The 26766-nt window shown below is 33.8% G+C and overlaps 3 protein-coding genes across 4 annotated transcripts; 2 read left to right on the top strand and 1 right to left on the bottom strand.

The window, feature by feature from the left end:
* The first annotated feature begins 910 nt into the window (after positions 1-910).
* EMB2788 (ribosome 60S biogenesis amino-terminal protein) lies at positions 911-9537 on the top strand. The gene is made up of 13 exons (XM_079026596.1): positions 911-1073; positions 1182-2313; positions 2400-3135; positions 3217-3685; positions 3761-3918; positions 4018-7185; positions 7277-7486; positions 7566-7766; positions 7846-8049; positions 8134-8604; positions 8675-9044; positions 9137-9209; positions 9308-9537. Exons 2-13 carry the CDS (start codon positions 1184-1186, stop codon positions 9465-9467), a joined length of 7350 nt encoding a protein of 2449 aa, XP_078882722.1. The 5' UTR covers positions 911-1073; positions 1182-1183; the 3' UTR covers positions 9468-9537.
* A 2874-nt stretch (positions 9538-12411) lies between these two features.
* On the top strand, positions 12412-13413 carry LOC145088326 (H/ACA ribonucleoprotein complex subunit 2-like protein). The gene is made up of 4 exons (XM_079026598.1): positions 12412-12635; positions 12746-12815; positions 12956-13061; positions 13155-13413. Exons 1-4 carry the CDS (start codon positions 12497-12499, stop codon positions 13314-13316), a joined length of 477 nt encoding a protein of 158 aa, XP_078882724.1. The 5' UTR covers positions 12412-12496; the 3' UTR covers positions 13317-13413.
* Positions 13414-16170: 2757 nt separating this feature from the next.
* On the bottom strand, positions 16171-20721 carry ELF6 (Zinc finger (C2H2 type) family protein / transcription factor jumonji (jmj) family protein). Of its 2 annotated transcripts, none has more exons than XM_079026599.1 (7): positions 20599-20721; positions 19255-20507; positions 18982-19060; positions 18774-18841; positions 18533-18683; positions 17787-18421; positions 16171-17696 (listed from the first exon to the last, which is right to left on the bottom strand). In XM_079026599.1, the coding sequence occupies exons 2-7, from the start codon at positions 20381-20383 to the stop codon at positions 16324-16326; spliced, it is 3435 nt and encodes a 1144-aa protein (XP_078882725.1). In that variant the 5' UTR covers positions 20384-20507; positions 20599-20721; the 3' UTR covers positions 16171-16323. The 2 variants fall into 2 exon arrangements, with proteins under 2 accessions (XP_078882725.1, XP_078882726.1); XM_079026600.1 differs by having other exon boundaries at positions 19255-20385; positions 20599-20718.
* Between the last annotated feature and the right edge of the window lie 6045 nt (positions 20722-26766).

Raw genomic sequence — 26766 nt, forward strand, 5'->3', positions numbered from 1 at the left:
TACAGGGGAGGAAGACGTAGACAAAGGGTTAGGTTTGGTCATCGTTGATTGTAGATTATGATTCAAACGGAAAAAATGGTGAATCTTGAACCCTCACTTTGTTTTTTACATCTGAACTCTTCAAAGATGTGAGGCTACTGTGGTTCATTTGAGGAATTTTGTGTGTGAGAGATCTTTTTGTGTTTGAAGTTGCAGATACAGATTTGTTCTAGTATACTTTTGTTCCTAATTGTTTGTATTTCTTGCATAAATAAAAAGTCATACGAGAGAGAGAGAGAGAGAGAGAGAGAGAGAGAGAGAGAGAGAGAGAGAGAGAGAGAGAGTCCTCTCTTTATTTATCAATTATTAAAATAGATAATTATATATATTAAACTGAGAAAATGAAAGAAAAATGAAAAATAAATACACGAGGGGCATTACAGTCATTTCAATTTACCGAGGGACCAAATATGCATCGAAACTAGACCAAAAGGACTACCAATCCAAAAAATTCGAGGTTTGGACCAAACCTTGAAAAAAATACATAACACAAGGACCATTTTTGCAATTTTGTCAACTAGCAAAAAGAAAAGGAATGTTATGTCTTATAATTGAATAGATTTTGTAAAGTACAAAGTTGTAATAAGTAAATTTATTGAAATCATAATGTTGTAATTGATAAAAAAACGTAAAAATATATAAATAAAAATATTTTGTTAATGAATTTAACCTAAAGTTATTAGTTACAGCCATTGAAAATATACATCTTTTCCGTACTATGTCAGGCCATGAGTGACTTGTTGTCTTGTTAAATTGGGCTTGCTAAAGCATGATTGATTGAGCCCACAAAACCCAACCCGTTAACATTAACCCGGCCGCTTGCCATATTTATTCTTTCAATTAAAGTTATACGGTACAACGCTCTAAAGCATACGCTAGGAGGTCTTCAGTCTCGTTTATGTTCCCGCTATACCCTTCATAAACCTCCGAGGTTCTCTCTCGCCTATCGCCGCCACGACTGCTCTTCCTCAAGGCTCAGTCCACCAGTTTTCTTCCACACTCCAACGCCCTCAATCGGAGAGTTCTTGGTAGAGGTAACATGAACGTGTATTTGTCTATTTATCTACCGTCTTTGCTAGTTTTGTTTTTTGTGTAATTTGACTTACACAACGTTTGGTATTTTGTTTTATACGTTCGTGCAGCTATGGAAAATGACGATGCTATGAATCCGGAGAACCAAAAACTTCCTACTTTTGTAATCAAAGTGTCTCACGAAGCTAAATTAAGAGAGTTATTACGTAACCTCACCTCAATTGATCTTCAGTTATGCTCAGAAGCGTCAAAAGAGTTTATGAAGTTACTTAGAGGCGATGAAGGAGGCGAAATGTTAAGACAGTATGTACAGACATCTCCCAATTGTTCAGAGCTTCTACAAGCATGGAATTTACGACAATCGAAGCCTGGTTTGTCTTATATAATGTCGCTAATTAACGTTATTTTGAGTCATAAAGACGGTGTTTTCAAACCCAATGATGTGGCCAGGATTCCACTCAGTCGGGCTTTAGATAAATTTGCTCGTTTGATTCTTGAAGAAAAATTGGGAGATGTTTATAAGGAGTTGAACAATAAAGAAGGCAAAGGGAAACATGCTGCATTGTTGTTGATGGCTTCTGTTGTTAGAAGGGGTTCTGGGCTGGCTTCTGATGTTGCTAAGAGTTTTGATTTTAAATTACCAAACTTTTTGAAGCTAGCAGAGTATGATAAGAGGAGGAAGAACATGGAAAAGATAAAACGAAAGAGTTCTACAAGGAGGTCATATGTTAGGTTTGCTATGTCCTTTCTGGAAATTGGGGAGCCTAGGCTGTTGAGGTGGGTGTTGCAGCAGAAGGAAATGTTTTCTGGTGTTCTTCGTGGGCTTGGGAGTGATGAAGAAGACACTGTTGTTTATGTTCTATCTACATTGAGGGACAAGGTGCTTGTCCCTGAGTCTTTGGTGCCTGTGGGGCTTCGAAGTGTTCTATTTGGGAGTGTTACTTTGGAACAGTTGATTGACATATCTGGAAGAGATGATGGTGAAGCTTCCACTGAGGTAGCACAGAAGGTTCTATTTATGGTCTGCACTGACCCTTCTAATGGTTTGATGCCAGATACAAAGGCATCACCCTTTCCCTTGAAGGGAAATCCAACACGACTTTTGGGTGTTATGAAGAAGCTCAAGGCTACTGAGATTGACTTTCACAGGGATTTGCTATTAGGGATTGTGCGTGGAAGGCCATCATTTGGTTCTGCATACCTTGATGAGTTCCCATACAACCTTGAAGATCATGCAAACTGGTTACATTCCTTCTTTACTTTTTCTTTTGTGTGTGTGTGTGTGTGATATTACTTTTAGTTTTATTATGTTACTGAAGTACTTGCAGGTTTGCTGCTGTTTCATTGGCTGCAAACTTGATCGCTTCGGTGAATGCAGGTTTGTCTTTTGATTTTCTTGATTCAAAGCCCCAGGAGCCACAGTCTATTAACAGATCTGAAGTGCAAAGTATAATAAAGTGCATAGGTCCTCGTTCTTTTAATAGAATAGTCATGAATAAGGGATTACTTCACTCTGAGTCTCAGATACAACATGGAACATTACGGCTTGTTTTGGAGGCATTGATGTTATTAGATTCTCTCTTTTCTGCTATAAACCATAGATCAGAATCTAGCAAGCAAATTGAGTGTAAGTGGGTGTCACTTAAGCAAGATATTCAGAATGAAGTGCAGCTGTTGCTCCCTGATCATCAAGTCTTGTTGTCATTGATTTCTTCTCTCAATAGCCGCTTCAAGAGTGAGGAAAGAACTTTGAAAAGAGGTCCAGATACATCTGTTTTACTTGAACATCGCTCTAGAAGTAAGAAGTTAAAAACAAGTACTACAACTGAGGAAACAGATATTCTTGTTGGTGGTATTAGTTCTACCCTGGACATGGAAATCCCAGATGATGATGGAATAATCCAGGAAGAGGATGTTGTGAAAGACTCTGAAAATCTGAAGGGTGATGCTAGTTTAATCACACAACTCTGGGAATCACATGAAAGCAATAATCTTGACATGCTCACAGAAGATGAAGAATCATATTTGTACTCCAAGTTGCTTGAAGCCCTCAAATTTTATCATGTAAGTTGAGTTTTTCAGAATAATGGTCATGTTGATACAACATAATATTGGTTTCTAACAGTGTATGGTGTTAACTTGCAGCGTACCATGCCATCTGTTCTAGAAGGATCATTTGATTTCTTTAAAGTTCTACCAACCAATGTCATATCTCTACCAAATATCCTGCTGCAATCTTTATTGTCACTATTAGTTGAACACATTGGTTACTCTTCAAAGAAAGATGTTCCCATGAGATGCCCACCATTGATGTACAAACATCTGATGCATTTCATTAATTTAGTTGTGAATTCACCTGTGAAAGACATAAAAGATCAAGCTTATGTGCTGGCACATGCAGCCATGTTAAGTACTGGAGCTTTTGACAATTACAAAAGGGAAATTGATGCATGGCTTTTGTTTCTTCCTGGGTTTAGCACCAAATCAACTGTACAGAACTTCTCTTCTGTTGTCAGTTCCTTTTTCTGTGATGTTGTTTCTACACTTGGAAACAATTTATTCAAATATTGGGATCTTTTCAGGTCTCAAATCAACCACTTGGAAAACACTAAAGGTTTGACTTTTGTTTATTATTCCGAATATCTTTTATGAATCCTTGTAATTATACTTTTATCTTTTTTCCTATCAGATATGCATCCTCAGGCTCAGTTCAGTCCTCTCTTTGTTTGTGTCCTTGAAAAGTGCCTAAGGCTGCTCGGTTCCGAGTCTGGGACCTTTACTTCACCTGAAAAATCAATGATATCTATATATGTCAGCAGCACTTTGAGATACCTCTTGCAAACTCAGGTATGTAGCTTTACACCTTGCTCTTGTTTTCTAAATAATATTAGAAGATCTATATGTCTTGATTTTATGCATGACAATAGAGAGATATGATTTCTGTAGGTGGAGCCTGGATTGCTATCTTCTCTGATATGTCTTTCATTATCCGAGAGACTCAAGGATGTTGATGACAATTCCTGTGAGTGGAGGCCATTAAAAAGCCTGTTGCACTTTTCAAGGAGTATTGTGAATCAAGAAAGTTGCATGTTTTCTTCAGTTGAAAGAAATGGGAGCCTTGATGATGATTCTTTTATCAATCTTCTTGGTGCAAATGCCACTCTAGCAGAGAGTGAACATAATTCTGGGATCACCACTGCGTTTATATCATCATTGCTGTGTGCTTCACCTGATCTAATATTGCAGCATTTCCCAGAAGTTATATCTATTTCACAGAAACTAAGTGGAGTTCCTTTTTCTATCCTATATTCTATCTGTTTTCTTGAAAGGAGTTTTTTCAATGATATCTGCAAGTCATGGCCTGAATTGTCATTTTCGGGATTAGAAAGGGCAGTTGATGATCAAAGCAAAGGGGATTCAACAAATTCTTGTGAAGCATTCTCTTGTTTTCTGAAGCAGGCTCCATTTTATGTGGTGTTTCCAGCTATTATAAGCCCCGGATGCTTGTATTTATCCAAGTCATCCAACCTTCTGGACTTGCTGTTGGCTAAGCTGTCAAAAGAGATGTCTGATAATTTTGTTTCTTCTTTCAGCCTTGTGTTTTTCTGGTTTTATCATGTACAATCTTCCTACCATAATGAACCAGCTGAAGAGTATATACAGATTTCTGAAATCTGTTTTGCCCTCATAAAGAGCATGTTGGCTCCTGGATCCAATCTTTATGTCCAAGAAATTGCTGAAACCATTTTCTGTCATCCTGCTGTTGTAAGTTCTTTAGAAAGCCCATTATCTGCTAACAAAGAACTAAAAGACGACATTTTTCAGCATCCAACAGATAGTTTTCTTTCTTTAGCAAGAGAAGGACTTCATATAATGGATTATCATGTTTTACAAGCAGTAGAAATGTTTTCTAACCGTTTGCATGATGATTTTGGGCATGGAAATAAGACGATTGCAAGGGTTTTCAAGTGTTTCCTTCAGAAATTGGTTCTGATGCTAAAGTACAGGTTTGCTCAGTTCATAGAATCCCAAGATCCTCTCTCCCTGATTCCAACATTATTTGCTATTCACACCATGATTCGATTCATATCCCCTCAAGAGCTTCTTGAATTGGCTTATTGGATTTTCTCCAGAGTTAATGAATCATCTGTTCCTGAATCTTTTAAAATCTCTGCTCTGTGTGTTGGATTAAACATTGCTGGTTGTGCTTTCGACTTGCTGCTGTGTGATGTCAAGAAAGTGCCACTATGTTTTAGTGGCATACAAGATTTTGATGTTGCTCTATTTGAGAAAGTGTATTTTCACATAGTTGAGATTGCCTCCCATTCTGAACTAGTTGTTGCAGATCTTTGCTTGAATAAAGCTGTTAAGATTGCAAATATACATACTGCTCCAACTCCAACTCCTCAATCTCTTCCACATTCCATGGTCATTTCAAGGATCATAGAAGCCACACCCATGAATTTGCTCTCAAAATGCCTTAAAAAAACCAGCATGATTAAGGCTAAACTTTTGTTTCATTTAACCGAGTTGAGTATCCTTCATCTATCTTTCTTTGGACTTACTTTCATGGAGATGGTGAACAAATCTTCAGTCAGCAAAAAGAGGAAGAGTGGTGTACATGATGATGGCATGTTAATGCTTCTGCCAACTGCTCTATCTTTCTCAAATTTCATCTCCATGAGATATGGGGACAAGTGTTATGAACATCTTAGAAGCATACATGCTTTGTATTGGGAGATATTATCCAATGGGTTCTCTAACTGGAAGAGCTTTGTTTCTAGAGACATATTTCAAGTGAAACCAGACAAATCCGTGCCTTCAACTGTGGAAGAACTTTGTGATCTTTTCAACAACACTCTTCTTGGAAGAGCAGTTGCTATCATGCAACACCATCTTGTATCGAGTGAGGCCACTGTCAAAATGAGCAAGCGATTGAAGTTATTTGATTCTGTTCTTCCATCTGGAACTGATAATCTTCTGGATTGTGGTGCTTTTAAAATTGATCATTATTCCATTGATCAATCTTTGAACCTTGTTATGAAGGTGGTAACAAAGGTACAACTTTGTAAGATATTGCTATTTCCTAAAGGAAATTTTCAACCTCTTGCTAAAGGAAATGAAGCAAACGGAGAGATAGAGCAATCTTGTTCAGAAGTAATGTCTAACAAAGAACACTTAAGAAGTGTAGTGTTCATGAACACATTGGTGTACACTTGGCAGTTAATAGTCGAACAAGTCCCTTCAAATTCTATTTCAGTTGAAGGCACAAAATGTGCATTGTTCAGGCTTTTGGAGATTTTTATTTTGAGGATTATCATTGAAGTTACTGCAGAGATGCGTAAAAATTCTGATATGAAATCAAACTCTGTTATTAACCTAGAACAACTTGCAAGATCTTGTCTTCGTTACAGGTTTGAAGATCCTGCAACACTCAGCATGCTTCGATCTGTTCTAACTTTTGAAGCAGAAGATAAATCCTTCCATATTCAAATTCTTCAGCTGCTGGTGAATCACTCACAGTTTGCACCCACCATTCAATCTGCCTCCAAACCTTCTACCTCTCTACAGTTTGGTATCATTTTTAGACCCATGTCAAGTATTCTGAGATCACTTACTTTTCATAATGCCATTGTTAAATCAGATCCTGATCTCTACATGAAGCAATTGGAAATTGTTAAATTGGTTAGGGTGCTATGCAGTTTCAGGGCTCAGATGGGCAGTATGTTGTTTGAACAAGATATTGGGGTAACTACTAGAGATCTGATGTTCTTGCTTCTATCTTCTTATGGTGCTACTCTCACTAAAAAAGACTTGGAGATATACAAACTCATTCAAGAACTTGAAAGTATTGATGAAACAAACCCTAGTTATATAGCTGATATGGATTATCTATGGGGAGCAGCTGCTACAAGGGTTAGAAAAATACGTGAGACAGAAAAGGCCTTTTCTTCTGATGACATGGATGATGACTCAGAAGCTGTTGAAAAAGGGCGGAAAAGTCAATTCAGAGAAAACCTTCCAATTGATCCAAGAATGTGTGCAGCCACAGTACTTCATTTTCCCTATCACAGAAGCATGAGTCCAGGAGATAATGCTGGACATGTGGCTGAGGTACTATGTTTTTATTTTTTTCTATTTTTTCTTGCAGCCTGTTCATGTGTCTATTGTTATGGTTTTTTATGAGGGCATTTTTGTAATTCAGGCACAAACTGATATTGAGTCAAGAAACATATATGATCCAGTTTTTATCTTGCGCATGTCACTACATGGTTTGTCAATGGATTACATCGAACCTGTTGAATTTGCAAGCTTAGGCCTGCTTGGTGTTGCATTTGTTAGCTTATCTTCACCTGATGATGAGATGAGAAAATTGGGTTACAAGGTTCTTGCAGTATTCAGGAATGTTTTAGAGGTTAGCAATGCTTGTTACTATTATTCAAGTTTTTTTGTTTGCTCTTTTTTATTGATGTGATTATGGTGTATTTTGTCAGATAAGTCAAAAAAGAAAGGATATAAACCGAGTTCGCCCATTACTAACATATGTGCAAAATGGCATATCAGAGCCATGGCAGAGGATTCCTTGTGTGCATGCTTTATTTGCTGCAGAAGCTTCTGTGTTGTTATTGGATCCTTCAAATGATCATTACAAAACTATAACCAAACTTGTAATGCATTCCCCTATGAATACAAAGGTATGGAGTTTCCTTGTGTTCTTGCGTTCCTTATACAATTCTGTTACTAATGTGATTTGGCTCTTAAACTATCTTGCAGATGATATCATTCTTTGATGAGTTCTTCTGGAGTAATTCTGCTAGTTTTAAAGCAGATAGGATATGGATTCTTCGCCTACTATATTGTGGCCATAACTCAGAAGATGATGCTCAGATTTACATCAGGAGCTCAATTTTAGAGAAACTGCTTAGTTTTTATAGTTCCTCTCTTTCAGATAATGAATCAAGGGAATTAATCCTTGAGGTAACAAACAAGCTTTTATCTACAAGTTATGATGCATTTGTATTGTTTCCTTACAAATAAATCTGTTGATTGTATGCTCTGCAGATTGTGAAGAAGTTTATGAAATTTGATAAGACATCAAGATATTTAATCGAGCGATGTGGTGTACTTTCATGGTTGTCTTCCCTTATTTCCAACACACACAAAGAACATAAGGGTGTTTTAAAGACACAACTGGAGATAGTAAATGGTGTTGTCACATCCATGAACACAAGTCAATGGTTGGAAACAAATTGTGTGGAGCAACTGACACAACTCACACACCATTTGTGTGTGCTCTTTACGGATCAGTTTGAGGTGGTGAAAGAAATGCAGTTGGTTGATTCGGTTTTGGAAGTAATCTGTTCAACATTGAAGATATCAGAAAAGAGGAGGGAAGTATTTCAACCACATTTGAGGTTTTCAATTGAAGGTGTATATGGATTGTTTGAAGCAGTTAATGCATGTTGTTGTAATGGAGAGTTAGGACTTGAAGTTGTGCTGATGACCACTCCCCAACCAGGAATACTCACCATGGTCAGTATTAAAATATTTAATCTCAAGTTTGAATTTTTGTTGAGTTAATATTTATTAATAATTATTTCAGGATGGGGAAAAGCTTGAGAAGTTTTTGTTTTGGGCAGTTTCAATTGCTTCATCAAAAAGTAATGGTTCATTGGTATTGAAGCTTTTAAGGTGGTTGACTGCTTCTGTAATTCTTTCATGGCAATTGGGAGATGAGGAGGGATCAAAAATGAAATGTTACAAAAGTTTTCAATCTTTTCTGGAGGCAGGAGTAGTAAGTGGGGTGAAATCTGAATCTGGCAATGAAGAATTATTAGGGGGTATCATATATTACCTTCAACAGATTGTTGGGAGGAGGAAATATGAAGTAGATGTGCTTACATCTGTTGTTTCTTCACTTTGTTTGTTGCTCTTTCCTCATTCCATTTCCTCCCACACTGACACCGACACAGGTAATATCAATTTATAATATCTTTTTAAACCTTCATTTATTATTTCTCCTAATTTCATTAGTTTTAAATAATGTATCCATTGCACATTCCAGATGGAGAAAGTAGTTTGAGGTCGTTGCTATCCAGAATAGGGTCTCCCCCTGAAGCCGATCCTAAATGGAATTGGTAAAATTCTCATCTCTCTCATTGTCTTGTCTTGTCTGGATAAAATATAAAATATAAAATATAATTGATAGGTTTGGTTTTATTTATTCCTTGTACAGGTCATTTGAGCAGCCATGGAAGGTGAGTTGTTCTTTAGATGAGATTGAAGCGTGCCAGTCTGTTTTAGTGGTGGTTTCAAATGTTCTTGGCAAAAAGTTGTCACTTTCACACTTTCTTACAAATTTAGATGTAGAAACTTCAACCAAACTCGTCTTCTAGAGTCTGACTTAATGAATCATGTATTTGTTATTCATTGCTAATAGAGAAAAAACCCTCCAAATTTTGATTATTAATCTTGTCATTGTCCTTGTTGAAGAATGATATAATATATATTAATATTAACATTAGTTACTCTCTATCAAGTATTTTTCAACCTTATTCCACATTCCAAGTCAAGTTTCTACGCATCTAGTAAGTTGTAAACAAATCCAACCCACACCTACATTCACCAAATTATGCAATAAATTTTACTAAGACCAACTCCAACCTCAACACTATAATCTACACCATTTTTTGTCACTAAGCCTATCATGCTATTTTAAATATTCATGAACAAAAACAAGCATATCATTCTCGTCTTTGTAACCAAAGAAGTTATGCCATTTTCTGAAACAGATTCATTATTTCAGAATAAACTGGATTACATTATAGATGTATCTTTATGATCTGTGACATTTATATCCGGAAAATAGCATTTTCCATGGTAGTTTTGATGTATTATACTAGTACAACTAGCCATCATAGAAGGGTGTTGTTAAAGGATCAAAAAATGTGGAATTATTTAACCAAAATTTTATGTCTTTCATAATTTTTAGTCGGACCCATTACACAAAATATCAATATCATTCTGAGTAGAAGATATATGAATATTCACAAAAATGACAACATGATTTAAGAAGATATAGGAAAATGACTTAAATCTTTGCATTTGCAGATATAACGACCATTTTTGGAATGAGCATTTTGGGTTTCAGTAAACATATAATGTTTATTTGTTTTTTATTTGCACCAAACATATTTCAGAATTTTAGAATGAAATAAATGCTAACATTTTATTCACGACTTCCTCGTACTTTGGAATAAGGAATTAAGCAACATTACTCATGAACCATGATACCACCTCCCAACACAACTAGTAAATCAATATCCCTTTCCCTTTGGAGTCTCTTTCAAGTTGCATGTTGGGATAGTGATAATCGTGGACGATGAAGGTCTTGGTAGGAGCTGATGGTGGGTCTATGATGGCGAGACGAAGAGCAGGAGGCGGAGACGATCGCAGAAGGTGTATGTTGGTGGCTTGGCGGTGGTAGTGTTAGAGTTGAGAGATAAGGGTGGTCTCCCATATTTCAATTTAATTTGATTATGTGGCACATGAAACTGGTTATTTTAGGTTAGATTAACCAAATAAGCAGATCAAAACCCACCTTATGCATTCATTAAGTCAAAAATACTTTAAGGGTCCTTTAAACTATCAGTCAAAAGTTCAATGGACTACAATGTCATTTTTTCATTTTGTAATTTAATTATCTATAAATTCTTATGTGTTGTTCATTGTTATAGTCTTTGAAATTGCAATTAAGTGGTGACCATCTTCCAAATTGCTATAATACGATTTCGATTTATAATATCATTAGAAAAATATAAATATAAATATAATAACAAGTACAAAAAATATAAAAGGAAATTAGTAATAATAAATATAAAACATAAATAAAATAATGTTAATTACTATTTGATATTAACAAATAATAAATAATTAGGGTGATATAAACTTGACTGTGTGTGGGGCGTGCTCTATAATTTTCTATTAGGCATGAATCATTGTTGTAATTTTTTTATAATATATGGGACCATTTCTTTAAAAAAATTTGTACAGTGGCATTTTCTGTAAATTACAAGGATAGTTTTAAAATTTATTTTCTATATAAGGACGAAACATGCCAACATAGAAAAATTTTAAACACACCGTTTTTTGTAAAAAAAATATCTACACATGGACTTTTTCTATAAATTATAGGAATAATTTTTATAATTTATTTTTTTACATAAAGATCAAACCTACCAAAATATAAAATTGTTGTGGTCAAAATATAAAACCTAAAAATATACTATTGATTTTCGAATTAAAATTTAATGTCTATAATAATGATAATAAATTGACAAAAGTGCAAAATGATTCTTATGGTATGCATTTTTTCTGGGTGTTGGTCAAAACCTCAATTTTTTTGGATTGTGTGTCCTTTTGAACAAGTTTGCTTGTGGTTTTGGTCCCTTAAAAAACTAAAAAGACTTAAATACCTTCCTGATACATTTTTAATGTTTTTACTATTTAATTTAAATGTTTATTAATAATAAATATTGGGACCCACCTTTATCTCCCTCTTTCTCGTAAACACACACCCACCTTTGTCTTTCTCCCTCACATCCAAAAACATTGAAACTACACCTGCACATCCATTTTCTTATGGAATATAGATTGAGATATAGATTTCAACCATTGATAGTTCACTTATAATATGAAAAATGATAATTTAGATACTGTCTAAGACAAAAAAAAGTGTTTTTTCTAGAAGACACTTAAGCTCCCTTGATGATCCTATGATTCGTGCAAAGTAGACAAACATAAAAAAAATGTTAAAGGAGACTAAGGTTGTAACGCATATGTATGTTGAGAATAGGTCACTATAATGGGTAGGAGATCTTCTTCACCTCTAATTTCTACAAAACATCATCATTTGTTTCTCAACCATTAGATGAATAACCAACTTCTAATGCTCTTTCCATGGATGATCCTGATGTATGGAGACCACCAACTCGAGAAACTTCAAATAGAAGATCTGCAAGAGCTAGTTGAGGAGGTAAAGAATAAAAGAAAAATAAATACATAAGGGTATTACGGTAATTTCAATTTTCAGAAAGACTAAAACCAAATAGAAACTAAACCAAAAGGACAATGAAAAAAAATAGAGATTTAGATTAAACCTCCAAAAAAAACAATTTTTGCAATTTTGTCGTATTTTAATTAGTATAAAAATCTGTCATTACTTTTCCTGGGCCGGGCTACTACTACTGTAAGCCCAAGATAACTGTAGGCGAGCCAAACACACGTGCGGAGCACATGACAAACATTTGCTTCCCCTCATCTTTTACAACCTCCTTAAACCCTAAAATCAAAATTGCGAATAAATAAACCCTACTTCTGTTGGTTTAGTTTTGCCTCCTTTATTTTTCGATTCATAAGAAAAGCGATGGGAGGAAGCGACAGTGAAGTAGAGAAATCAGCACACAAGGAGAAGGAAAAGAAGAAGCTTCAGGCCTTAGCTCCAATCGCTAAACCCCTTGCTGGCAAAAAACTCTCCAAACGGACCCTCAAACTCGTCCGCAAAGGTACAATCAATCATACAGTCTCGCACACATTGATTTTCTTCTTTAATTAAACTCAACGAACATGGTGGAACTTACTTAGCTGTGTATGTTTATGTATTGATGTTATTTAGCTGCCGAACACAAATGCTTGAAAAGAGGAGTCAAGGAGGTCGTGAAGAGCATCAGACGCGGTAATAAAGGGTAAGTCAGCGAGATTTGTTTATGCAAATTGATTGTATGAAGTTAGATCGATGAGCTCTTAATGTGTTATAGATCATTACTTGTTATTTAATTTACAAATATACATGATAACAACAAGGTGAATCCATGGATGAATGCAGGGTGTGTGTTATTGCTGGAAACATAACTCCAATCGATGTGATAACTCATGTTCCAATTCTATGTGAAGAAGCAGAGATACCATATGTGTATGTGACGTCAAAAGAAGTAAGTTTTCCTTCTTATTTCTTATTTTTATCTAGACTCGGCCATGGACATGGACATGGACATGAGAAAAATGGTATGGTATGGTGGTTGCAGGATCTAGCAAATGCAGGTGCTACAAAGAGGCCAACATGCTGTGTTTTGGTGCTCCCAAAGCCAACAAAGGGAGAACTTGGAGAGGAAATCCAGCAAAAACTCAAAACTGAATATGATGAAGTTGCTACAGAAATAACTTCACTTGCTGCATCTTTGTTTTAATTTTGATTGAGAACACAATTGTTTGTATCTTTCCTTATTTAACTTAAATCATGCACTTGAATTTATCAGTATTAGTATCAGCTGTTTAAATTTGTCACTAAGCCTGTCATGCTATTTTAAATATTCATTAACAAAAACAAGCACATCAATCTGGTCTTCGTAACCAAAAAAAGTTATGCTATTTTCTTAAACAGATTCACAATTTCAGCATAAACTAGATAGATCATAGATATATCTTTATGATTTATGACATTTATATCTGGAAAATAGCAATTTCCATGGTAGTTTTGGTATTATACCAGTACAACTAGCCATCTTAGAAGGGTGCTTTTAAAGGATCAACAAATATGGAATTATTTTACCAAAATTTTACATGTTTTCATAATTTTTAATCGAACCTGATACACAAAATATCATTTTGAGTAGAAGATATATGGATATTCACAAAAATGACAACATGATTTAAGAAGATATAGAAAAATGACTTAAATCTTGGCATTTGCAAATATAACAACCATTTTTGGAATGAGCATTTTTGGTTTCAATAAACATATAATGTTTATTTGTTTTTCATTTGGAGAGTGGAAGAAGGGTGGAGTGAGATATATTTTTTTCTTTTTCTTTTTTGTTTTTTGTAATTAAAAAAAATTATAAAAGGAAAAATACCAATGGCAAATATGTCTTTAAAAAAAGTTTTGAAATTTTGGACTAAACTCGTGACAAAATGAAACTTTTGGACCACCCTTGCGAGTCCAAACTTGTTAGTTTTGACATACCACAAGGACCATTCTTGCAATTTTGTCTAAGTTTAAGTCATGTATAGGTAAAATGGTTGAATGAGTAATGATGGCTCTATGGATAAATTGTTATATACATAAGTTTTGTTTTTTTAAACTGAATAGACCGTGTGAACGGGACTAAATAATCTTTTTTCCCTTAAAAATGGTAGGGTGGTTGCATGATCTAGCCAATGCGGGTGCTATAGAGAGGCCAAGTGGCCAACATGTTGTGGTTTGGTGCTTCCAAAGCCAATAAAGGGAAAACTTGGGGAGGAAATCCAACTTAAACTGAAAATTGAATATGATAAAGTTGTTACAAAATAACTTTGTTGCATATATGTTTTGATTGAGGACACAATTGTTTGTATCTTGCCTTCATGCAACTTGAATTTATTGATATCAGCATCATTTTTTAAATTTGTCACCAAGCCTATCATGCTATTTTAAATATTCATGACCAAAAGACTTTTTAGGTTAGTTATTTTCTAAAACTAAAAGTATTTCAAAATAAACTAGATACATCATATGATGATGTAGCTTTATGATTTGCTATGTACTTATTGCGGTTCTAGCGATGGTATAGTGTTTATATATATATATATATATATATATATATATATATATATATATATATATATATATATATATATATATATATATATATATATATATATATATATATATAGTCTTCATTAGTTAATCATACTCAAAAGTTCAACCAAACCTAATTAATCATATTTCACCTATACTATAAATTGCGTGCTATTGCGATTCGCGGAGGTCAGAGCTGTTACAAAATAGAGTTTAGGAATTGCGGTGATGCTATTATCAACACTATTGACCTCTATTTACTGTGAATCTCATCAGCGCTATAGCGACGCTACACACATTTATACAAATTCGTCCATATCGGTCTACCTTGATAAAGAAAAAACGATTGTGGGCTATTTCAACATTAAATTTGTTTTTTTATTAGCCGAATAAAATTTCTATTTAATTAGCCCAACGGTCAAATAGCAAACCTAATTAGAAACTAGAAAGCAATGAAAAACTTATCTTTTTCTGTTTATGGAAACCACGAGGATGTGAGCTACTGCCTCCTGTGATGTTCGATCTTTTCATATTACTAAATTAGAATATTCATATGGTTTAGGGAAATCTACAAAAAAGTCCTAAAATTTTGGGAAAAGTTTCAATAAAATCTTAAAAAAAACTTTTAAAACAGAAAAGTCATATTATTTTGAGAAAATCATATAATTTGTCATTTGTTGTTCAAATATAAAAAATGACTTTTTTTAATTAATCTAAGCAAAATGTTAAATAATCGGGACTATTCTATTAAAAAAAAAATACTTGTAGGACTTTACTGAAACTTTTCCCAAAAGTTTGAAACTTTTCTGTAGATTTCCCTATGGTATGTTTTTATATGACTTTTTATGATATTAATTCTATATAGTATTAATATTCTAATATATAAATTCTATATACATTTATAGTATAAATTATACATAATTAATAATATACCACCGCTATACCACCAAGATTTCAAATAAGGGCCTGTTGTGGATATTAAAATTTTGACAACTATAACCTCATAGTACTTAACGTATCATAATTAATTAATCTTACTTCCTTTTTTTCCAATGTTAAAGTTAATGATACTTTAACACAATCAACAAGAAAACATAAACAATATTTAGCATGTTAATCATATTTCAACACAATAACATTTAACAAATAAAATGATTAAGCAATATTGTAACTTCAAGTCTTCAACACAATTACCAAGTCAAGGCATGATTTTAATGTAATGGCACAAAAATGTTTTTCTTATGTGAAATAGCCAAAAAAAATGGTTTTTTTTTTTCAAATAACAGCTATTGCGGTGACCTGCAGTAAATGGTGGAAAATCAAGGCGCTAATAACATCACTGCTATTCCAAACCACTATTTGGTAAATCACATTCTTACACCTTCGCGAATCGCCATAGCGTGTGATTAACTGCCCAGGTAATTACCACTCTAACCCTAACCTTACCAATAAACAAACTGTCTTCAAAAAAAAAAACACCAGTCTTGCACAGAATTTTTGGTTTCCATTAAACCCACCAACCAAGCATAGTTCCAAAACAACGAAATGATTCTTTTCGGTTTATAAAACTTACTAACCCAAGTGAAGTGAAGTGTATAAAAGTTAAAAAAACAAAAAAACAAACAATTTAAAAAATTTCAAGAGTTTGACTTTACATGCACATTATGGCCGGTTTTCCTTCTGTGGCGGCTATAATCAGATACAAACCTGAAAGTACGGTCACAGCCTTCAACCGTACACTTGTAGGGCCTCTCACCAGTGTGGACCCGTAAATGCTCAGTCCTGGCCCAGGCCCATTTGAATGTCATCTTGCAACCTTTCCAACTGCACTTAAGAGGCCTGCTATCTTCATGGACACGTAAATGGAGCACCGCGTATCTATGCGAACTGAACTTCTTCCCACATCCATCATGAGGACACCTGTTCTTTCGATGCAACCCTACCTCTCTTTTACTCCCGAACCTCAATTTGCAACCTTCATGATCACATCTATGGGATCCTTGCTCCTCTTTTTCCGTGATTTCCACTTTCGAACAAGACTTTGACTTGTTTGTGGATTTTTCTTTCACGTTGGTGGAAGCTTTTTCTTTCTGATTTAAAGGTTTTTCTGCATTTGTGTCTTTTCCACCTCTCGGTCTTAATCCTTCACATGGGCTTCTTATAAATCCATCAAAATCTCTCTTCCTTCTTTTGCTTCCACTTGTTGAAGTGAAACAACTTGATACAGTAGGGGTATTTTCGTCACTTTTCTTTGACCCAATACTAATACTCAGATCCGTTTCCATCAAACCATCTTCATTAGCAACCTCCTCTCTGCTGCACTCTTTTCCAGAACCTTGCTCATTTTGCATACTCATTTCCTCATCTTTTTCAATAGTTGTGGCACATGACACTGAACCTGACGAGTTTTCAACACCACATTTTTCTTCATAACCTTGTTTCTGCTTTTGTGATGGAATAATGGAATCATCCAAAATAACCTTGTCTGTGTTTTTCTCATGATTTTTGGTTACAGAATCTCGTGGCTTTGACTTGAAGCTTCTTCTTGAATACTGAATAAACTTCCCTTCTTTTTTACGCATTTGAGCTTCAGATGACTTCTCTTTCGATTTCACATCTTCTGTGACAGAAACAATCTCTGATGATTTCATGATCGAACGGTTTGACTTTCTGTTTGACCGAGACTTTGTAGCTTGCCACTGAATCATTGCTTGTGAGGTGGGGCTTGTGTCAGCAAACAGAGCATCCATAGTCAAAGCACTATGTATTATATGTATCATCTTGTCAGGTGATGATTTAAGGCAGCTGACTTTAACAGATTGTCGAAGATTAACATTCAATTTCAGTGTCCAGTCTTCTAAAGATTCATCTTCTTGCTCATTGTCAATTGCAAGATTTATCACCTCCAAATCATCCCTGCTAGCATCATGTAATTCAACATCTTCATATCTAAACATGCTACCAATCTCCTCTGCTATGGCTGAAACTTGTGCCTTAATTTTCAGAAAATCTACAAACAGTATATAATAAGTTAGTTTCAAATCACACAAAAAAAAATCAAATCATTGAAAAAAGAAAAACAGAAACTGTGAATGATGACCTGAATGGCATATTATAAGCAGTTTTGCTCCACCTATGGAGTCCAACAACTCTTCAACTTTGCTTGCATGCTCTAAACAGAATATTCTAGGTCTTAAATACCCATTACACATGTTCCATCCATTGTCAACATTCACTTTAGATGAACATGTTGAAGCTTCAACAGACTCATCCTTGGCATCAACCACTTGGGTTTCTGAAGATGTAATATTTGGATGATCATCCTTGATTGGCATGTTATCAAACAACACTTTTGGTGATGGTTGTATAACAGACATGAAAGGATAACCAAGAACACCACAAGCCACACAGGGTAATGTCCCTGAATCAATTTGAAAATCACTCGACATGTCCTCATCCTCTACATGAACAAGTTTTTCATTGTCTTTTTCAACATGAAAGTTTTCAGTTTGTGGATTGATGATTGTACTATTATTAATGACAGATGGTGAGAGGGATTCAAGATCCCATAGGACTGCATGATAAGAGGAAGATCTATTAAGAATACAAGTCAACAGTTTGTTTTCTTTGAGAATATCTTCAATGAATTCCTTCTTCACCAACAGCTCACGTTCTTCTTTCTGACGATCTTTTAAACGAGAGCTTCGTATCCCTGGTAACAAGGACCTAGGCACCCTGCCATTAAAACACATTTAAACAATATTACCAATTTACCCCTCCTGATATATTTGGAATAACTGTTTCTAGCATCACACGTCAAAAGACTTTGAAAGATTTCTAGCTCACCTTGGAATAAATGACATGGTAAGTAGGTAAAGCAACTGTTGATGTGAAAGCATAGGAAGAAAATTCATGGCAGCTCTGCGCACTGCAGCCTCTTTAGCTACTGAAAGCCACTTTGGGGTTCCAAAATTAGCAGCCTCCCCACAATTGAAACCTTTTTAAAGACAATGGTTTGATATTAGAGTCTATAAAAGTATAAATATATCCAACCACAAAAAAAATAAAAAAATCTGCATAACATTACCATGGCTGAATCCTATGTGATAAGCCCTTGGAAAGGTCACTACAAATTCACCAGGGTTCTGTACTAACCTGCAAGCATGAAACAGAAGAAATTTTCAGTAGAATGTCCCAAATTTACCACAATATGTTTTACACAATTAGTTTGAGATTTTCCAAAGGAAGTTGACAATGGCATAAAAGCATGGATTTTGAACAATGAAATAACACACCTGCAACATGGAATGCCAGATGCAACAACAGTTTCAGGTGATAGAAGGGTAGTCTTTTCGCCCAAGAGTGTTAGAGAAGCTGTTAAACAAAAATGGCAGGAGCTTTATGAATTGCTAAAGAAGTAATTTGAAGCCCTAGACATTCCATGTTGACAAATAGTTCATTTTTTTTTTTTGTCTTAGAAAGGCTTTAAGAAGGTGAGAGATGCATATTATAGCAGATATTTTTATATGCATTGCAATGATATAATCAAGAGTAAGCATTTTACATACCTAACCGATCTACACCTCCACCATAAGCCTTTGAACGGATTACTTCCTCAAATGTGAATGCATAATCCCCAGGGACTGCATACCAGGTTTTGGGAGAGCCAATGTGAAGGAAATTTAAGCTGTGAAGTTCATGATCTTCAACATGCCATGCAAACCAGCTGAATAACATGCCAATGTATACCATGGGAGAAGTGACACCTGGAATATCATCTGGCATGAAACGTGTAAGAGATCCAGGAGATCTTGCAATTACTTGTAAATTCCAAGGACAATTGGAAAGCTTCCATCCTGAAGTCCCTTCAATCTCATCTGAAACTCTTTGTCTGGCAACACGATCTGACAACATATTCAGTGAACTGGAATTGGATTCCTTCTTTAACATATCTACTGAAGAACTAGAGCTACTACACCTTATTATAGATTCTTCACCTTTCTGGTTTTCACAGTTGTTGCTTTTATCTTCTACTTGTGATCTTACATCAGAACAATCTTTATTGTTTCTATCAAATGTCTTTCTCCTTCTCCTATGCCTATGTACTAATCTAGATGGTCCCACTGGTTCACCAAATCCTGATCCAGGCACATCATTAGCATACTCAATATATATAGGCTTCTCACAAGCTGCCTTCCAGAAAAGTGACTCTATAGCCAATGGAGAAACTTCTTTAATCATACTCAAATGGCTTCGAGCAAAATTCTTAGACTTGGATTCAAACTGTTCCAATGTGTAAATTTCCCCACTTTGCCATACTTGCTTATTCACAGGAGGAGGCTGACATGTCCCTTCCCCAACCTCTTTTGTTCTTTTCACACTGCTATGACCTAGTTCTTGATGCCTTGTTGTAAAGACTGCACGAACCTCCCCATCATTTATAGTTTCCACATTATTCAATTTCACATCGTTCCCCAATTCTGGACATTTGAGAAGAGACTTATTTAGGTTACCTACAACATACTTTTTTGAAGGTTTTGGCAATGGTGGAATTACTTTGCATATACCATATGCACTAGCTTCTTTCTCAATCTTGGAGATATAAGCAATTGGGTCTGCAAATTCCGTATCCGTTGGGTAAAATACGGGTGCCAATGGCAATTCCTTGAGCCAATTTGGTATTTCCTCGTCCCTCATTACTATCAATAACAATCACAAGCATAACAGAATCATTCAGCAGACACCACAAAAAATACTAAACGGGCACAGATCATTTGTTGTTATAATCGATTAAAACCCTAGAAATGGTTTCCCCACGGGCCTGTTATGACGGGAACTACAAATTTAGGGCAAAATTTATTCTATTCAAACAACTATAACAACGAATTCAATACACTTATTAGCAGTAGAACCTGTAAACGTCAATGGGATGCGAAGTCTTTGACCTCCGAAAGCCCCAGCAAGAGAGAGAGAGAGAGAGAGAGAGAGAGAGAGAGAGAGAGACGTGTGTGCGTGTTCTCTTCCCGTTTTATCATTTATGCAACCGAAAGAGGAAAGTTGCGCATGTTAGAGCATTGTGATGTACTCATCTTAAAATGCGCCAGAATATTTCCGAATTTGCAACATTTCCCTTTCTATGATATCCCTTCTTACATTTTAAAAAATAATAAATAAATAAATGTATGCTAAGTTTTGTTTAGGTCGTATTCGGTATGAAGCGTTTGAAAGTTTCTAGTTTTTAGGGTTTGATAAAACGCTCCGTTTTTAACAGAAAGTCTTGTTTGACAATATAAGCTTCTAGTGTTTAATATAAACAAAACGTTCCAAATCCAAATATTGTTTCATGTAACGTTTAACAAAACGCTACAAATTACACGCTACTCGTTACTCGCTACCAACTGATTTTGCCGAACACGCCCTTATTCTTATTGTAGTTGTTCCCAAATTAGCGTTAATTGCAGTCATTATGTTTATTGAAATTTTCAATTTTGATATTTTATTTTTTTTCAAATATATTATTATATTTATAGTTTTATTACAATATCAACCGAATTAATAATCATCTATGCTTCTCATTACCAATTTGTTCAGATTTCCAAAAAAACACTGTAAAAAATAAATTTTTCTTAACTTTATTGCTATTTGCTAACTTTATTGTTATTTGCCATTAAAAATAATGTTATCATGTGACTTATGATTAAAATGTAAGCTTTATATTCTCTCTCTCTCTCTCTCTCTCACACACACACACACACACACACATATATATATATATATATATATATATATATATATATATATATATATATATATATATATATATATATAGGCTTCGGTTATTTTATTCAAACTAATTATTGTACATCTATCGTATGCTATGAGAATTACTAAGAGAATAAGTTGTTTAGTAATGCGAATACGTTCAACCTTACAAAAATATCGTAATTTTCATGCATTCTCGTTAATTATTATTTTTTTTTTGTTCTCACACATCGTTTTTCACTCATTTTCATTATGACAAAATACGACCCAATAAAACATTCTGACAGAAATGAGAATAATAATAGTAAGTGTATAATAACCTTATAAACGATTTAATTAGTGAAAATGTGTGTTAATGATAATAGTTATGTAAGATTAAACGTATTTATATTATCAAACAACATATTTTATTTATCATTCTCATAGCATACGATAAATATATAATAATTAGTTAGAATACTTGAACCTGACATTCTCTCTCTCTTTCTCCCTCTTTCTCTCTCTCTCTCTCTCTCACACACACACACACACACACACACACACACACACACACACACACACATATATATATATATATATATATATATATATATATATATATATATGAACTATTTTTTTTGTTTACCGAAATGACACTTCTTTATCTTAAATAAGTTCGTTTCAGATTTCAAACACCATACATTATATAGTATATGTTTTTTTCATTTGCATCTTACATTTTTGAAAAAACTTTCTTGACTCTTGCCTCCGAAATGTTTTGTAGCATCATTTTTTCAACGAAATAATAGTTTTACTTCGTTATATTGCAATGTATTTTGTCTTTGGTAAGTGTTTATGATGTAACTTTTGCATTTCAAAAATGTTTTTCAAATTTTGAAGTCTAAATGTTTTGCTTTATAAATTAATATCATTTTTTGTTTCTCTACTTGCTATATTGCATTCAATATAAACAAATTAAAAATCACTATTTTGAAGTATGACCACGAAGTATACCATTTCAAATATCATTGTCGGATTTGTTTTCGGATTTTGGAGTCTAAAATGCATATTTTCAACATTTTTACTCTAAGTCACATCTCTATCCTTTCATGTGTGGGTTTAAATTAAAGAGATATGCTCCATTTCCTAAATGGCTACTAATGAAATAATAACACATATGTTCAATTTCGTTTCACTCTTACTACAACCTCTAAAAGCACTTAATAGAAAATTGTTTGGATCTTCGCCACAAATCCATCGTCAAACACTAGAACTCACATCTAAATCTTAATAAATACACACCTTTAATGTCATCATCAACTTGTGCCTTACCATAATGTCACATGAAAAACTTCATTAATCCTTCATAAGTTTCACCGAGACCCATCATATATGTGGATCTAAATACGCACAGTGCATCATAATATACTCATTCTTTCATTCATTAGGATCATAATACAACCACAAGAAAAATGTTGTAAAAGACCATTGTAAGAGTGAAAAACCTATTATTTTTGGGTTACAATTATGTTCTAATAACAAAAATAAAAGTTTGTTACCTTCCAACAATATTTATTTAATTTAATGATATTTTAAAATAAAATAAGTTACACAAATGGTCCTTATGCTTTGGGGTAATTTGTGCATTTAATCCATAAATCCTTTTTTACACAAAAGTAAGGAACCAAACACACAAATTATCATAAACCATAAGGACAACTCATGTAATTTATTCTTTAAAATCGTTAGATAGTTTTTGCTATTATGTTATTTAAAAAAAACAAAAAAAGTTGCCTGACATATTATCCCACCATCTTATGCTCTAAGTTTGAAAGAATTAGAATGAAATTTCAATAAAAAAAAATGTGTTTGGTTGACAAAATAAAAGTAATTTGAATTCTTTAGATTCCATTAAACTATTTTATCCGAATGAATTTATCATTTTTTGGCTAAAGTTAAATATTTTAGATTTCATTTCTTATGTTTTCTTTAATGATAAAAATGTCATCTTAGCTTCTTTTTATTATAGTTATGATTCATCAAATCAAAACTTATTATCATCAACCTACTATACACCAACCCACCATCTTACCCAACTCTACCTACCCACGCCCATATCCACATTGACACCGGCACTAACAAATCCATGCCAACGTTGATGCCCACCCCCACCCCCACCGCCACACGCAAGCTCACCCATACCCACCTTACATCCACACTTATGCAAGTACCAACAAGCTCATACCAACGTCGATGCCCCCACCCCATCCCTACACCTACACCTATACCCACCTCACACCAATATACCCACACCTACCCGGCTACCCTCGCCCCACATCACCCCTACACATATACACGTACATCCTCGCCCCACCCTACGCCCACAACCACACCCACCCGCACCCCCACCGTAACACCCACATCCATGCACCTAAAACCAAACTCACACCCCATATGCTCACGCCCATTACCCATACCAACAAGTCAACATAGGCTTAGGTAGGTAAAAGTTCAATAAATGAATTTTTATGATTTTTATTAAAAAAATATTAAGTTACAAAAAAATCAATAAAATTATATTTTGGGCATATTCATAACTAAATTTACAATCTTTTAACAAATCTGCAAACCAAACAAGAGATTTTATTCTATGATAACCAAACACATAATGCATTCCAATTACTGACATATTTCATTCCCCAAAAGTATGTTACGCATGCACCAAATGCCACAAAGATTTTTGTATAAACCTTTGTTTTGGGCCATAATTACTCATTCGGCTAAGGGTCGCATGTATTAACAATTTAAGCAATTTTATAAAATCTTTATTTATATAAATTATATTATGTTATTTAAAAGTTTAATATTACTCAAAGAATCTAAAATAGAAGTTTGAAACGATCAGTTATTTTATTATCGTCTCCTCGCTTATTTATTTCGATTACTTGTAATTAAAAGTTAATAAACTTTCTTCAAAAAAGACCTCATAGAAGATCATTGGATTGTGTAACAACATATCCATTTTGTTTGGTTTGATACAACAATTTCTTATTTGATATATATTTTGATTTCAGAGAGTAACTATAGCAAAATATTCCAGGGACACTACCAACAAGTAAATTATTGCTAGTGTGCAACACGACATTTAAATGGCTTTAGACTTATGCAACACATTTTACACAAAAAATGTCAATGAGTACTAGGTATGTCAACCGGAAAATACTCTTTAAATAATTCATATTAGTTATGACCATATATTAAAAGTAGGCTGATAAAGTAGTGATAATTCTTGACTTGACTTGAAACTAGCATGAATTCGAGACAAGAATAAATTGAATCAAATGGGTCGATATAAAATTATTTCAGTCTGATTCAATCATACAAGTTGACTTAAAATGGCCCATTTGGTTTGATAATTTAAATTTTAAAAACTTAAAACCCTAATGACACGTTTAATTTGTTGTTTCGGATAGAATCCATAGAAATTTGAATATAAGGTACTTTGATGGTGTGTTTAATTGACAAAATCGACGGTAATAGATTTGGTTATTTTTAGGGATAAGAGCAAAGAATTAGATTATGCTCTCCTTTCCTTTTAATAGGGGTAAATGCATCATGATATACACCATATAATTAAACAATTAAACCACAAACTTACAACACCAGACTCAAGTTTCATAAGATTGGGAAAAAGGGAGGTAACATGTCGGCAACACCTACCTAAGGATCGAACAACTACTTCCACTGATAACACCCAATATAAGCGAGTAAGAAAGGGAATGTGAACCCACACGAGATGATCTCTTGCATTATATGACAACGTCAACCTACAATGAAAAATAAACATTATTCTGTGACTATAGCAAGAAAAGGCAAATAGATGCATTAAAGATTAAAAAAAAGTGAAAATGAGCAAGGGTAATCATAAAAATATTTTACAAATACACATATAGTGACAACAAATACTAGCAATAAAACAAAAAGCAGATAATATCAATACAATGTGAATGTATATTCTAGCAACTACTTCCATTGATAACACCCAATATAAGAGAGTAAGAAAGGGAATGTGAACCCACACGAGACGATCTCTTGCATATGACAACATCAACTTACAATGAAAAATAAACATTATTCTGTGACTATAGCAAGAAAAGGCAAATAGATGCAGTAAAGATAAAAAAAAGTGAAAATGAGCAAGGATAATCATAAAAATATTGTACAAATACACATATAGTGACAACAAATACTAGCAGTAAAACAGAATACAGATAATATCAATACAATGTGAATGTATATTCTAGATTATAGTTAGAGGGCAAAAAAATCATGACAAGCATAACCAGCGAAAATGAGTTATATTAATCTAATGTTTCGATTTAGTCTAAGCCTTCATGGCTCATGCCTTCCAATATGAGGTCATGTCCTTGATAAGAGTCAACTCTTTTAAGTCTAACCTTATGTTATCTTCTCATTTTAATCATGTTCGTTTTTTCCTCTCTACACCATTAATAAAACTATACCATCCTCCTAACTGTAATTGTCAGTTGTATCATTTTACATGTTTAAATATTCTTTCCCTTAGTTAATCAATGATTGGCATCACCTACATTTTTTTATTATTGTGCTTGATATTCAGTCTAACAAAGTTTTACCGCATGTCTACCACATCCTTATTTTTGCAGCCTCTATCTTTCACATGTGTTCCTTAATCGGTCAACATTCATATCCATACAATAAAGTTTGTCTTGCAGTAAAATAATGTTATTTGCCAACAAATAGAATACAGTAAGATAAAACCATTGTCATACAAAAATACAATAAACTTATAGTAAAATAATATCGTATGTCAAAAAAATATAACAATGTTACAATAAGATGACACATTATGTCACCAGAGAGATTACAGTAAAGTTATTGTAAGATAATACATTTGTTAGATAGAGAACCATAATAAGATAGTACCATTCAAATAGAAAGAATATAGAAAAATTATAATAAAATAATAATACTCGCATTCAAATAAGAAAAACACAGTTATTTACAATAAGATAATTGTATAGTACTTTATGTCTGACATAATGAATATATTAAGATTGTAGTAAGATAGTATTTATATAAGACAATGAGAATTCAATATAATAATGTCTTCTATTATACAAAGAGAAAAAGAATACAGTAAGATTATAGTTAAATATTACCCTATGTACGGTAAAATTACACTAAGATAATATTTTCTTTTAGAAATAGAGAATGCATTATGATAATACTTTGTACTAGATAGTAAGATAATATTTTATCATACATAAAGAATACAATAAGATTCTAATAAAACAATC

Source organism: Lactuca serriola, chromosome 2 (genome assembly GCF_051521515.1).
Source record: "Lactuca serriola cultivar US96UC23 chromosome 2, Lser_US96UC23_V15, whole genome shotgun sequence".
Taxonomy (NCBI): Eukaryota; Viridiplantae; Streptophyta; class Magnoliopsida; order Asterales; family Asteraceae; genus Lactuca; species Lactuca serriola.

What these genes read in the sequence shown, in the direction of transcription:
- EMB2788 (XM_079026596.1), top strand. Translation starts at nt 1,184, where the DNA reads ATGGAAAATGACGATGCTATGAATCCGGAGAACCAAAAACTTCCTACT. An exon ending in CCACTTGGAAAACACTAAAG is followed by an intron (nt 3,686 to 3,760) that starts GTTTGACTTTTG and finishes TTTTCCTATCAG; the next exon opens with ATATGCATCCTCAGGCTCAG. An exon ending in ATGCTGGACATGTGGCTGAG is followed by an intron (nt 7,186 to 7,276) that starts GTACTATGTTTT and finishes TTTGTAATTCAG; the next exon opens with GCACAAACTGATATTGAGTC.
- LOC145088326 (XM_079026598.1), top strand. Translation starts at nt 12,497, where the DNA reads ATGGGAGGAAGCGACAGTGAAGTAGAGAAATCAGCACACAAGGAGAAG. An exon ending in CCTCAAACTCGTCCGCAAAG is followed by an intron (nt 12,636 to 12,745) that starts GTACAATCAATC and finishes GATGTTATTTAG; the next exon opens with CTGCCGAACACAAATGCTTG. An exon ending in ATCAGACGCGGTAATAAAGG is followed by an intron (nt 12,816 to 12,955) that starts GTAAGTCAGCGA and finishes GGATGAATGCAG; the next exon opens with GGTGTGTGTTATTGCTGGAA.
- ELF6 (XM_079026599.1), bottom strand. Translation starts at nt 20,383, where the DNA reads ATGAGGGACGAGGAAATACCAAATTGGCTCAAGGAATTGCCATTGGCA. An exon ending in TCACATAGGATTCAGCCATG is followed by an intron (nt 18,684 to 18,773) that starts GTAATGTTATGC and finishes GTCTTTAAAAAG; the next exon opens with GTTTCAATTGTGGGGAGGCT. An exon ending in GCTTATAATATGCCATTCAG is followed by an intron (nt 17,697 to 17,786) that starts GTCATCATTCAC and finishes TACTGTTTGTAG; the next exon opens with ATTTTCTGAAAATTAAGGCA.